The 13,940-nt window shown below is 41.7% G+C and overlaps 1 protein-coding gene across 4 annotated transcripts in view; it reads left to right on the forward strand.

Annotated features, from left to right (window-relative positions):
* Positions 1-13,940, forward strand: part of CUNH10orf67 (chromosome unknown C10orf67 homolog) — a 132,686-nt gene that overhangs the window by 98,183 nt on the left and 20,563 nt on the right. For all 4 annotated transcript variants that reach the window (XM_040755413.1, XM_040755412.1, XM_040755414.1 and 1 more), the window contains 6 exons: positions 5,612-5,674; positions 5,986-6,065; positions 6,141-6,206; positions 8,594-8,681; positions 13,474-13,548; positions 13,634-13,694. In XM_040755413.1, coding sequence (XP_040611347.1) covers positions 5,612-5,674; positions 5,986-6,065; positions 6,141-6,206; positions 8,594-8,681; positions 13,474-13,548; positions 13,634-13,694 — 433 coding nt within the window. The remainder of the gene's footprint in view (positions 1-5,611; positions 5,675-5,985; positions 6,066-6,140; positions 6,207-8,593; positions 8,682-13,473; positions 13,549-13,633; positions 13,695-13,940) is intronic.

Below are 13,940 nucleotides of genomic sequence, written 5' to 3' on the forward strand. Positions count from 1 at the left end.
TCTATCATCTTTAGAAAGCCATTTTATAAAGGTCATTTTCTTATACTTCAGCCACATTGGATTATTCAGGTCTTGCTGTTGTGAAATGGCTGGGCTCTGGGGATGCCATATTGCCCTTTCTTGATTGTGTTCTTATACTGGTGTTTAGGCATAGGGATTTGAGATTCTTATAGGTCTAGGTATTGATTCCTGCATCTATCTTTGTTGGGTGGGAGTGTTGTTCCTTAGATTCCCTTGCCTCTCTGGTCTTCTGGCCTAAATGGCCAAGGGTTCTGATGACTTGTTTGTCTTCAGGTCCAGTGTGGTGTCCCTTCTGAGGGGGGATTTTGGGACAGTGGTCCCTAGATATGGCCTGGCCTCTGGTAGAGATGGATTTTCTTCTGAATTTGTAGATCAGGATATGGAGCCCAGGAGAGGGGGTGCAGTATGGGGTCCCTAGATCTGGCCTGTGCTTTGGTAAATCTGAAGTCTGCTTCTAAAGTTATAGGCCTGGGGCCCCTAGATCCATCCTGGCCTCTGGTAAAGTAGAGGTCTTCTTCAGAAGTTACAGACCAAGATATGGAGCCAGGAAGTAGGTGGATGGGGTGTGTAGTCTGGGGTTGTTGGGCAGGCCTAAAGGGGTTTTGTGGGTGGTGTGCAGTGTCTTGCCTAGGGTTCCTAGGACCAGCCTAGTCTTGTAAGGCTACCAGGGTGTGGGCCCTAGTATGGAGCTCAGCGGAGAGGGTGCAGCCTGGGGTTATTGGGCAAGTTTTAAGGGACTCCAAATTTAAGAAGTTATTTCACATAAGTGTTAGGAAATTTTAAAAGCGTGAGTTCTATTATAAAACTGTAGCCACAGTTTTCCTGTCCTGACCACCTAGTCCCAAATAATAGCTTAGAAACTTAATATTATTTATAAATGCTCAGCCAATAGCTCAGGCTTGTAGCTATCTAACTCTTACATTTAAATTAACCCATATTTTTTGTCTATGCTTTCCACATGGCTCACAGCTTGTTAATTCATTGTCTATACATCCTGCTTTCTTGGCATCTAGCTGGCATCTCCTCTGATTCTGCCCTTCCTCATGCCATCATCCTCAGTTTGGTTTTCCCACCTAAATTTATCCTGTTGATCCCAGTCAGCTTGTTTATTAAACCAATTATAGTGGCATATATTTATGCACTGTACAGAAGGATTATACCACAACATAAAACAAAAAAATATTTTCTTTTTTTTCTTTTGCTTTAGGTGTGGGCTTTACTATAATTATTACTTTGAAACAAGACTAACCTCAGAAAATAGAAATTAAAAATCATTTAAATAGAAACTCATGTACTTACTCATTTGAAACCGGGGCTACTGTTGTATATTTGAGGCCAATCTGATGATAGTTCCCACCACTCCAAGGAACTGAGAAAATTGTCTTTAAAAAACCCAACCAATCAACCAAACAAACTAACAAGCAGCAGATGAGGCTGAGGTTGTGGCTCAGTTGGTGGGATGCTTTATTTTATTTTGCATGTATGGGTGTTTTGCTTGCATGTATGTAGTTCTGGAAACCCCTGTGTGCCTAGTGCCCAAAGAGACCAGAAAAGGGCATTGGATTCCCTGGAACTGGAGTTACAGATGGTTGTGAGCCATTATGGAGATGCTGCCAATGGAAATTGGGTTTACTGCAAGAGCAGCCAGTGCTCCTAACTCTGAGCCATCCTTTCAACCCCTAAAATGAATGTTCTCAGTTATGAAATTTTAGTTATAAATTCAAAAAAGAAACATGCTTGGAAAAATTATTCATAATCATAGTTTGATAAAGTACAGTCATTTGATTTTTATTTTCGCACTCAGGAAGCTAAGTGTTGTCTCATTAGCACCACTATTCTTTTTCATTTCCATCCATTGTTTGGCAGTCCAGTGTTTGCACTTGTCAATGGAGCAACCACATAAAGACCAGCATTTTTACTCCAGAGAAAGTGGAATGCCAGCAGCTGGCAAAACAAAATAACAGTTTCATGTGGACAAAGCCAGGATTCAATATATTGTGCTGTAGCAAGGTGGAAAATTTGACTTGGGACAAGGAACAAATACTGTATTCAGTATGGGGTGATTTGCTCTCCTTTGTTTTGTTTTTTATGAAAGGAAATGCTATCTACATTGTTACAACTGAACTATCTTTGGAGAAGACTGAATAATTATTTGCATTACAGAAGATATGCTGCAGCAGTCTTATCTCTAGTTCCATGGTTAATAATCTTATGTGAATAATAGAACCTTTAAATTGATAATGAATTTCACTACAAATTCAAGTGCAGAATGCTAAAATAAATTTTTAATTGCTGACATGAATTTGGATGATCAACATCTTCCAATATGGCACCTTGTTTTGATTTTGTTTTCCTAATTGTCTGAGTTTTTAAAACTTGGGTGCCTTTTCTTCGGTGTGGTGGTGAAAGCCTGAGAGTCCTTGGAGCTTCTGTACAGTGACCTCCATGGCCTACAGTTGACCAAAGGACACTGAATTCACCCAGTACCCCACACCTTGGTAGGCAGACCATTCAAGTAGACTGTCTCCATTGAAGACAAATAGATGGAGTGATCCTTAAATGTGTCTGCCTTGTGTCACTTGGATGACATCTTCCCTTTTCATTTTGTTAATTATTCCCCAGATTTTCCAATGGTTATATAGGATCTAATGTATTAAAAGTCAGGCATTAAAGGCTGCCTCCAGGCGTGGTGAACCTGTAATTTTGATCAATTGTTGTTTTATTTGTCAGTTTGTTTTGGGAGACAGAATCTCTATGTATCTCAGGCTGACCTCAAACCCACTACCAACAAGGACCTTGAACTCCTAAGCCTTCACCTCCATACCCTAAGTGCTGTGCACTACTGTTCCTGGTAGTCAGAATTTGGACCAGGTTTTTCATGTTCTTGGCTTCTTATTCAAAGAACTGAGATAAAAATCCACATAGATCTTAAAAAGTAGCAAGACAACTTTATTCAAATCAAAGCAGTAGTAGATATTAGAAGGGAATATACAGTCAAGATGGACAGCAGGCCACACAAACAAAAGTTTCAACAGCCTCAGTTACTGTTTGAGACTTCCTTTTAAGGAGTTTAAAAGAAGTTTGGTTGTTAAAGAGTGCAGTTTGGATGGTTCTCTGTTTTGGCTGGAAGGTTGTTATACAAATGTTTTCTCTACTGTGAATGTCCCTTCCTGTAATGCATCTAATTTTAATCATATGCATGCTCAATTGTGTTCAGGCATAAGATGATAAACAGAGGGTTCTTCCTAAAAGGCTACTTTAGGATATAGTCTTCATACCCAACAATAACTCAAGACAGAGGGGCTCCCCACTTTCTGTGACTGAACACAACATAAATATTGATGAACAGGATCTACGTAAGTTTGATACTTGTTAATGATAGGAGAAACTTATTCCATTGTTCAGAGGGAATGGGTGTATACCTCCATGCAAATTGGAGTCCTCAGTTGCTAGGAGCATTGTTCAGAGTCAGAGATGCTTCCATAGTACATGCAGATAAAAGTCTCAGAATACCAAGTGCATTGTTAGAAGAGGGGTATGCACATAGCCCAAACCAAGTAGAGTCCTAGGTTAGTAAACTATTCCCTATGCTTTCCTGACTCATCTTCATGCCAGGTTTATGTGTGCTTGGAGTTTTGATCCAGAGCTTTTTGTGCATACTAAATCGGCACTCTATCAATTGAGCTATACCCTCAGTCCTGAACTGAGTCAGCTTCGGAATCTCATCACATTCTGCTTACTGCACCAGTATGCATTTTTGTTTAATCGATGTAGTTGTTACTCTTTTCATCACTATTACCAAGAAAACAACATAAGGAGAAAACTGTTTTGCCTGTGGCTTCGGACATTTCTGTTCATCTTGTCAGGAAGGGTAGAATGGAGCAAAGCCACTCAGATCATGGCTGACCAGAAGCGGAGAGAGAATGCCTCCATTGGCTGGTTTCCCCATTTTCACCTTTTACTCCACAGCTCCTCTTGCCCCCAGCCTACAGAATGGTGCCACACACATTCAAGATGGCTCTTACAGCTAAGTCATTCCACTCTGGAGACGTCTTCTCAGATATACCCAGAGCTGTGTTTTAGTCATCTCTAGGCAAGGCTGGGCATGTTTCCTGCTGAGTAGTGCTTTGCTGTGCACACAGAAGAACCTGAGTTAGGTCCTCGGCATTGTGTAAAAAGTTGCACGTGGAAGTGCGTACTGGGAGGTGCAGACAGGAGGCTCCTTGGGGCTTGTGGGCCAGTCAGCCTAGCCAATCAGTAAGTTCCAGGTTCAGTGAGAGACCCTATCTCAAAAATACAAGGTGGAGAGTGATAAAGGAAGACCCCCAGTATCAACACACACACACAAGCATGCACGCACACACGCACCCACGCATGCATGCACACACACACACACACACACAAACTACATAAAGATGTAACAAAAATAATGTAAAATAAATTAACCATCAAAATCCAGGGCTGAAGGCAATCTGGTGCCATAATTTCTCTGCACAGTTCCATACACATCCTGCATTTATTACACCTTTGTGTACATGAGTTTGAGGAGACTTACATAGGCAAGTGACTGAGTCTGAGTCAACAAGATGCCATTCCAAATTTGCCATTCCAGTCTTATCAGCCAGGCTATTTGTCATTAGCTGCCCACCAAATGCTGGCACCTCCCACTTCCTGAGTTTGCCCCATCTTCACTTCAGCTTTTACTCTTGGTTGTCTGGGAGAATTCTTTTTCTTTAGGATGCAGAACTGCCCAGCTCTCTAACTCCTTCTTCTACACAGCCAACTCTACCAAGGAGGGTAATGGACTATGAGACTGTGGAGAAATTAGAACCTACTTGCGGTGTAGTGTTGAGTGGGAACTTTTTTGTTTACCATATAGAAATATAACATTCATTAACCAAGGTGTGTATAAGTGTGTGTGTGTGTGTGTGTGTGTGTGTGTGTGTGTGTGTGTGTGTGTGTGTGTGTGGTTCTGGGAATAGAACTGGAACCTCATGTGAACTAGCTAAGTATTCTGCCACTGAGCTGTATTTCTAGCCCATCCAAGAGTTTTCTACACAGTGTTTACTTGTATATTGGTGGACATAAGTAGGTATGAGCACATGCCCATGAGAATTTGTTGAACTGTCACTGCTCTGGAACCAAGTGACACACTTAAGAGCACCCACTGCTCTTCTAGAGGACCTGAGTTCAATTCCCACCATCTAAATGGTGGCTCACAACCATCTGTAACTCCAGCTCCAGGGGATCTGATGCCTTCTTCTGACTTCTCTGAGCACCAGGCACACAGGTGGTATGCATACAAGCAAAATAATCACGTAAATAAAATAAATAATATTTTAAGAAGTTTTTAAAAGTGTAATGGTGAACTCTGACCTCTTGCCATAGCTGCCATTGCCCAGCTGCATGTGTGTTGTGCGCACACTCAATTTTAGGGATTAGATGAAGCAGTGAAGACCTCTGGGGTACAGTTGACAAATTTCAAGTCTCTATTTCATTTTTCAAACAAAGATAGACAAGACAGAAAGGAAAACTACCTTCATGCATCAATCTGACATTTTGTCTTTGCTGTCATTTATTCTCTTCACAGATTACATTTCTGCTACCTCAAATGATGCCTGAAGAACTAATGATAAAATTACAGGTGGTGAAGGTATGACGATGACCACTACAGACTCCACTGTTAACCTCTCTATTTCTCATGAATTCCGGCTATTCCCGGGAAGTAACAAAGCCAATCATTTATAGAAAATAGAAGTGTGTGGTCATAAAGTCTTCTGATCGCTAGGAATTTTCAAGGCAATCTTATTATTCTCTCAAGAGAATCTTAACATTTCTTTCTGTTGGTGATAATTAAGATTCACTTACTACTTAGCAGAAATAGCCTTTCTTCACTTAGAAGGAAAGACTGGTACCTTCCATGTCCTTACCCTTGTGCTGGGATTTTGTGTTTTCTATTAAAAGGATGAAGACAAAAGAGCTTTACAGGATGAAATAAAGGCCTTAAAAACTGCATTGGAGAATGCAAATAAGAAGATGGAGAGGTACTGGGCTTAGGGATTCACATGTTGTCTGTCTGAAACCGAAAAACTATTTAACCACATGCTAATGTGTTCCAGGATTAGAAAGGAATCAGATCAGATCAACAAAAACTGGGAAAGGAAGTTCATCATCCTCAGGAACAGGTACAGTGTAAACAGTGTACATATAGGTATTCAGATGAGTTCCATTTGTAGAAATATAGCCACTCATCTTTTCAGACAACTGTGATGTTTGCATTTTTCTTTATATATCAGTTAATGTTAAATGACCTCACATAAAAGAGTGTAATGCCACCTATCCAGGCATCTTCCTCAGCAGCAGTTTGGTTTGCATATAGTCATGAAAAGTGTTTTGCATCTTCACAAAGTGCCTTATATACCAGGTCCTTTACCCACGGCCCCTTTATCTCTCGCCCCCACTTTTCTCACACAATCATTTCATTTCTTTTCCCTCAATTATGTTTGCTTTTTTTCTAATGGTGAAAATGGAAGTGTAAAATTCTGGGTCAAGCATTGTGCCATACACATGTAATCCCAGCACTTGGGAGGATTTCTAAGAGTGGGAGGCTACTCTTGGCTCCATCATAACTTCGGAGACAACCTGGATTATATAAGTGAAACACTGTCTTCAGAAAGCATGAATAAAAAAGGACAGAAGGAAAGGAGAGAGGAGGGAGTGAAAGAAGAAACTAAAATCCTGACTAACAGTAAAATTTGTATTGAATAGAAATGCTGTGCAGAGTAAGTGTAGCTTTTCTCCTTTGTTCTATCATATGAACATTTAAAAACACATTTCCTGTAGGCTTCAGCGGATGGACACTGTAACGATACGTGACACACAATTACTGAAAGTAAAGCTAAGTATTTAATGTAGAAATTACTCACAAGATACCAAACAAGTAACCCAGAGGAGATAAGCAGTTTTCCGCTCGAACCGGAAGCCGGACTCCGGGAAAAGAGACCGAGACTTCCTGTGTGCTGTCTTTTATGCCTTCCCCCGTAACGCCCTCTAGCCATGCCCAAAGTGGGCATGCCCAAAGTGGGCATGGCTAGTGGCGTAGTTCTGCCTACGTACGTATACGTCTTTACGTCCAGCCGTATACGTCTTTAGTCTTGCCTAAAGTGGGTGTGGTTAGCGGTGTGGTAAACTGCCCTTTTATTACCTCATCTGTATGCGCCTCTAATAAGTCACATGTTTAATAGCGGCATACAGACTTCCTCCTACAATTTCCTGTCCACTTGTTTCCTCACTTAACTTCCCCCCACATTTTCTTAGTCATCACTTACTGGAACTTTCTTTGCAAGAAACTTAATAGCGAAGGGCAGTGACAGATTGTAGGTCCAGTGTAGGCCAAGCCTGAAGTTCATGCATGACATTAATGCATTGCATTTGCTCTACAGGGTAATAAACAGTACACTACATGTCATAAGCACATGACACCCATGGTGCATAAAAATCCTACACCCAGTGCTGAAATAGTTCAGACTGGCTACCAACCAAGGTCTCACATGATGCCAAATGGAAAGCACAGGTCCCCTTCTCTGGGGGAAAGTGTCTTCTTTGTGTTCCTGTTCGGTTCTACATATCTGCTGGTGACTCTTGTGCTCTATAAATATGTATACTTTTTGGGTTTGGCTGTCCGATACAAGATCTCTAACACCCTGGCAGGTCTTGAACTCACAGCAATCCTCCTGTCAGAACCCAATGTGCTGGAAGAGAAGAAATGACTCCCATAGTTGTCTTCTGACCACCACAAGCACTCTGTGGCATGTACATGTCCACACACCCAAACACAGGGCGAGTAAAAAACAAGAAATTGTATCACAGTTGAAATACATGGGGAAATGGAGTGAGCAGTAGTACACAGCTGCCAGGTATGAGGAGGGAGCAGAGCACACCCATTCATGGGCATGTAGACTATACACATTACAAAGAGGGAATGGGGAAGAAATGATCATTTTTGGTGTTGAGCAATATTCTGTCTACCCTGGACACTCTTTTGGTCCCCAAATATTTATGCCTGTCTGTAGCATGAATAATAAAAACCCAGAGACATGCCGGGCGGTGGTGGCACATGCCTTTAATCCCAGCACTCGGGAGGCAGATCTCTGTGAGTTCGAGGCTAGGCTGGACCGACAGCCTCCAAAACAATACAGAGAAACCCTGTCTCGTAAATACCAAAAAAAAAAAAAACCCAGAGACAGATATTGGGGTTCAGGCTGAAGATCAGAAAAGCAAAGATCCTCTCCTCACCGTGGCTGGAGACTCAGTCTCAGAATACAGCATGAAACACTGGGCTCCTGTCTTTTATACACCACTCTGGGGTGGATTAAAGGTTTGAGCTCTGTTTCTATTTTAGACTGATTCACTCTCATGTAGCCCTGGGTGGCCTAGAACTCACAGAGATCCATCTGCCTCTGTCTCCTGAGTCCTGTGATTAAAGGTGTCTACCACCACTACCCAACAAGATAAATGTTGGTCTTATCCTATGATGTCTATACGTGTTGTTACATTGCTTCTTTTGTTTCAGCTTTCACGTCCTAAAGGATGAGATGTTCACTAGACACACGCTTTTCCGGCAGTTTGCAATGATTGCTGACACCTCCTTCAATTACATTGTAAGTACTTTGCATACATGCATCTGTGAACACAGAAGCTCTAGTGATAGCACACAACAGTCACTCTACAAGCTCCTGAAGGCATAGAATAAAGTGCAGGGCCCCAAGGAGCTCAGTTAGTGTGAAATACAGATGTGTAAATAAGGATGCTATAATGCAGCATGATGGTTGAGCTGAGATAAAAGTTAGTGCAGATACAGAGGATGGGACTCTTGTGCTGGGTAGTAATAGTGCCTGCCCATTTGTTCACCTTTGCCCACAGATATTCTGTTGGCAAGTGTCAGAGCTCAAGTTCAAGTCTACAGTCACTTTCAAAGGGAAGTAAGCACCAAGTCATTCATTCTGATTAGAAACTGTACATACCAGATTTGCATAGCTATGACAAAACATCTAAGACCTTTGAAGTAAAAGTTTACTTAGCTTACAGTTGGAGCTTCAAAATCCAAATAACATAGTGTAGGCTGGTGGCAAGGGCTGCACCATTTCACGATAAACAGCAAAGGTAGGAGAGTCTGTCAGGACAAGTGGTCACCTCCTTAAGTCAGGAAGCAGAGGCAAAAGAAGAACCCAGGTTTGCACTGAGCTGAACTCAAGGAACCCAGTGACAGAGAGGAAGGTCTGATGAGCATAGGGGTCAAGACTGGACTTGTTTAACCCACAGAAACAGCTGACCTGAACAAGAGGGAGCTCTTGAACCCCAGACTGATGGCTGGGAATCCAGCATGGGACTGCTCCAGACCCCCTGAATGTGGGTCTGGCCTAGGCCTAGGCAATCTATGGGGCCTTGGGTAGTAAATCAGGATTTATCCCTGGCATACAAATGAACTTTGGGTGCCCATCCCATAATGAGAGTTGCCCTCTCAGCTTGAACTCTTGGGGTAGGGCCTAGGCCCTGTCCTGGATGAAATGACAGACTATGGACACCCCCCATAGGGGGTCTCACCCTCCCTGGAGAAAGGAGTGAGGATTAGGGGAGGGAGGGTTGGGGAGGTTGGTGGGAAGGTGTGGAAAGAGGGGAGGGAGAGGGAGAGGGAGCTGGGATTGACATGTGAAGTAACCTTGTTTCTAATTTAAATTTAAAAGTAAAATAAAAAAGAGCATTATTAAAAAAAATGAACCCAGGTTTGCTCCATGCAACCACCATCTAGTTGAAACTCAAGACTGCACAAGAACACCCTTCTGAGAGCACACCCCAAAGTGACAAAAGGACCTCCCCTGTGGCAGCGCCTCTTGAAGGCTCCCTCACTTATTAGTGCCATGTTGGGGATCACCACCATATTTAGACCGTAGCATAGCAGACCTGTGGATCAAGTCTAGCTCTGGTATGGACTATCACTTACCCTGTTTCAATGAGAGAATACTGCTTATGAAAGGGAATGGTGGCCAGTGTAGAAACAGATCTGGTAAATTTCAACTGACAAGTCTGTCAGCATTAGTGGTAACTCCTTTCAGCCTCTGCTGCCATGGGGTTTTCTTTAGATCAGTTAGGCTATTTTGTTTTGTTCTTTTTTTTTTTTTTGGTTTTTTGAGACAAGGTTTCTCTGTATTGTTTGGAGGCTGTCCTGGAACTCGCTCTGTAGACCAGGCTGGCCTTGAACTCACAGAGATCCGCCTGCCTCTGCCTCCCAAGTGCTGGGATTAAAGGTATGCACCACCAACACCCGGCTATTTTTGTTTTGTTTGTAGAACACAGCATGAGAAACAGGCTGTAGGGTGTTGCTGTAAGAGGCTTATAGTCTAAAATAATTTTTTTCTAATTCTTTTCAACATTTTTCACTTCAACAGCCTTATTTACATATCTGAATTTCACACTAGCTGAGCTCCTTTTCTAGGTATAAGCTACTACAAAGTGTTCTGAAGTATCCTGTCAGGACAGTATTTTTACCTAAATCTATTTAGAAACCTGAGAGTTTTAAGAATTGTCTTCTAAGCAGGGTGGTGGTGGCACATGCCTTTAATCCCAGCACTCAGGAGGCAGATGCAGGTGGATCTCTATGAATTCAAGGCCAGCCTGGTCTACAAAGCAAGTTTCAGAAAGTCAGTACTACACAGAGAAACCCTGTCTTAAAAACAAGCAAACAATTGTCTCTTGAAATATTCCAAAACTGGTTTGCATAGAGAAAAACATGTGTAGTACTTTCTCCCTGCCTTTTCTCCTTCTCACTGAAGTTTGAAAATTAACATGGCATTATCCTAATCTTAGATGTTTAACCAGCCCGACAAACAAAACAGAAAGTTCCACAAGAAGGCTATGTCACTCAATCAGATATTTTTAGTGTTTTTGGGGGGGGTATAATCAATGTATCTATTCCTTTTGTTTGTTGAATTGCATTTCTTAAGTCTCCTTAACCAGTGCTTTATCATATCTGCTGCAAATAAATCAATAATAAGGATCCCCTTTAACTTTCAATGTTATATCCTGTGACAAGATAGCAGATATTGCTGTCTGAAAAACTTCAGTCCTGTTACATGTTTACTATATATGCATTGTACATATGGCACTGTCTTCTCTCCTCAACCCTATACATACATGCACTTTGACTTATTAAGACTCCAGAGTCATCAGGAAGCAAGGGGGTCTTGTTACGTCACACATTTTAAGTAGATTCTGAGTTGTGTCCTCTACCTCTGGGTTAAAGGAGTCTTTGGCCACTCTTATATGTATTCGTTAAGTTTGGCAAATGTCCTCAAAGCCAAAGGGAGCTAAAGAATAGGAGATGTAGTATCCATCTTTACTCAGTCTTGCATGTAACAGTGTTCTTGACTATACTTTTTATTTTTATTTTTTAAATTTTATGTGTGTGACTGCTTTGTCTATGTGTGTGTGTCTGTGTACCATATGTGTGCAAGTGCCCAAGAAGGCTGTCAAGTCCCCTGGAACTGGAGTTACAAGTGGCTGTAAGCTGCCACATGGGTGCAGCTAGTGTTCTTATCCATTGAGCCATCCTACCAGCTCCTTCATTATACTTCCCACTGGTATGACAACTTTGAGGGATACAAGAGGTGGAGGCGTTATTCGAGTTTACATTTTCCTCTCATGTTTTACTAGCTGTAATTGTCCCGCATCATATCCACGACTCTCTTGGATCTTTTCATTTCCAGTGTCTTCTGCCTTTCCTGAGGCCACATATTTTTTACACGCATTTTCTATCCACCTAGCCTAATCTCACACACCCCCCCTTGTGGTGCACGCCACAGTAAACTCAGCAGAGTAGCCCTCTTCTAACAAGTGTCTTTCACTCATCTATGGTAGGTCAATTGGTTTGTCCCCATTAAACATTTAATCCCACATCCCTTTGTGAGATTATGCTACGGGGATAGAAAAAAATACATGTAAACACGTACATGTGCATGAATATATAAATAATGATAATGAACTCACCAAGAAAGATGAAGGAAATAGATAAGAGGGGAAAACATAAATTCTAAGCAGTGCTTCTGCTTCAGGAGAAAGTCTCTCACTCATTTGTTTTTCCTCTTGCCTTTTTGCCAGCCCATTCTTAGCAATATTGGCACACTGCCGGAGATCCCAGCAGCTATTTGGTATTGGAAGTAACCTTGTGACCCTGACCTGTCACTGTGTGGTGCCCTTCCATATCTAAAGGGCATTAGTTTTAGGACCACACAGAGATACCAAGATCCTTGGATGCGCAATACCTATTGTTTTTAGAGAGACTTAGTATTTGTGTGTGATGTTTTACAAGCCTCCATACACTTTAAATCTCTCAAGATTACCTGTACTACCTAAAGCAATATATTATGCATTGGATAATTTACATAATTAATATAATGTTGATGGTTGCCATTGCATCGCTTAGGGAATAATGACAAGGAAAAAGATGTCTATACATGTTCATTGCAGAAATAATTTAGGAGGTTTCTTTAGTGTATTTTTTTCTCCTGTGCAGCTTGAAGCTGCAAACAAAGAACTGTGCCCATGTAGGGCCAACTTGTAGAAAATCCCAAGTTGAAGGGGATAATCAAAAGAAAGTAGAGTCAGAAGAGACACTGAGGAAAAATTGTTTTAATTGTCTCTCAAAATAGCCTCAGTAAAGCAGTAAGCCTTTGCTACTACTTGTTGTTGATGATGGTGCTGATGTTGATTTCAGTTGTGGCATCTCTGCATTACATTACCCAGGGTAGTCTCAAACGTCTGGGATTAAACAATGCTCCTGCTTTGGGCATTTGAGTATCTGGGACTCTAGGTGTCCACCATCATTGATTTACAGGAAAAGATTTCTCCCTCTGTACTTGAAAAAATAAGTTAGAAGCTGAGTTTACATGTCACAGTAGAGGAGTTAAAAGAGTGTGATGGGCATTCTTGGTTGTCAACTTGACTACATCTAGAATTACCTAAAAGCCAAGGAACTGGGTAAACCTGTGAGAGATTCCTGATTCAATCATTGAAGTAGGAAAGTCCACCTTAAATCTGGATTTTTTTTGAGATGGGAAGATCCATCTTAAATCTAGACCACCACACTTGCTAGCAAGTTCATTTCTTCACTGGCATTACAGCCTACTTCTTTGGGATTCTGGCATATACCAAAAACCAACTGAGACATTCATTTTCTTAGACTGAACAACTACTAGATTTTCTTGACCTTTCCATAAGGAAAAAGTCATTGTTGAAATAAACCACTCTAATAAATCTAACTAAGCCTTGTATAGTTAGGTTCACTATATCTGCTTTGCTACTCTAGAGATGCCTGACTAATACAAAGGGTGTCCACATCCCTCTGCTTTAATTATGATTTCCTCTTGACCCACGGTACCTGCTGCTTGTGTCTTTCAGAAAGTCAAGCCCTTGTATGTGAACTCCACAATGAATGAGTCATCCCCTCCGACAAATGTTTTTCACCCAGCCGTGGTAGGTCAATTGCCTTTCCCTACCAAACATTTAATCGGTTAATACAATTGAAGCACAGTAATGAAACTTTTTGGCTAATGTGCAGGTGGAGCACAAGTTTGTGGACATACCCAGTGACCAGGTGACCTATGCACATTTGCCGAAAGGTAAGAATCTAGAGAGTGGGGGTGGGGTATTTCCCATAATGCCAACCTAGCATATCTGAGGCCCTGGCAGCCATCATATCACCAAAGGAAAACAAGCTAAGACTCCTATTGTTAAGAAAAAGAGTTCACACAGAGAAGGAGGATGCAAAACAGGTTAGCCTGCTTGTCTCCTCCTCTTCTATACTCCAGGCTGGCCTCAAACCGCACAGAGAACCTCCCTCCATTTTGCTTTTCTTGTTTGGTTAA

The sequence above is a fragment of the Mesocricetus auratus genome, unplaced genomic scaffold, assembly GCF_017639785.1.
Source record: "Mesocricetus auratus isolate SY011 unplaced genomic scaffold, BCM_Maur_2.0 Super-Scaffold_100013, whole genome shotgun sequence".
NCBI lineage: Eukaryota > Metazoa > Chordata > Mammalia > Rodentia > Cricetidae > Mesocricetus > Mesocricetus auratus.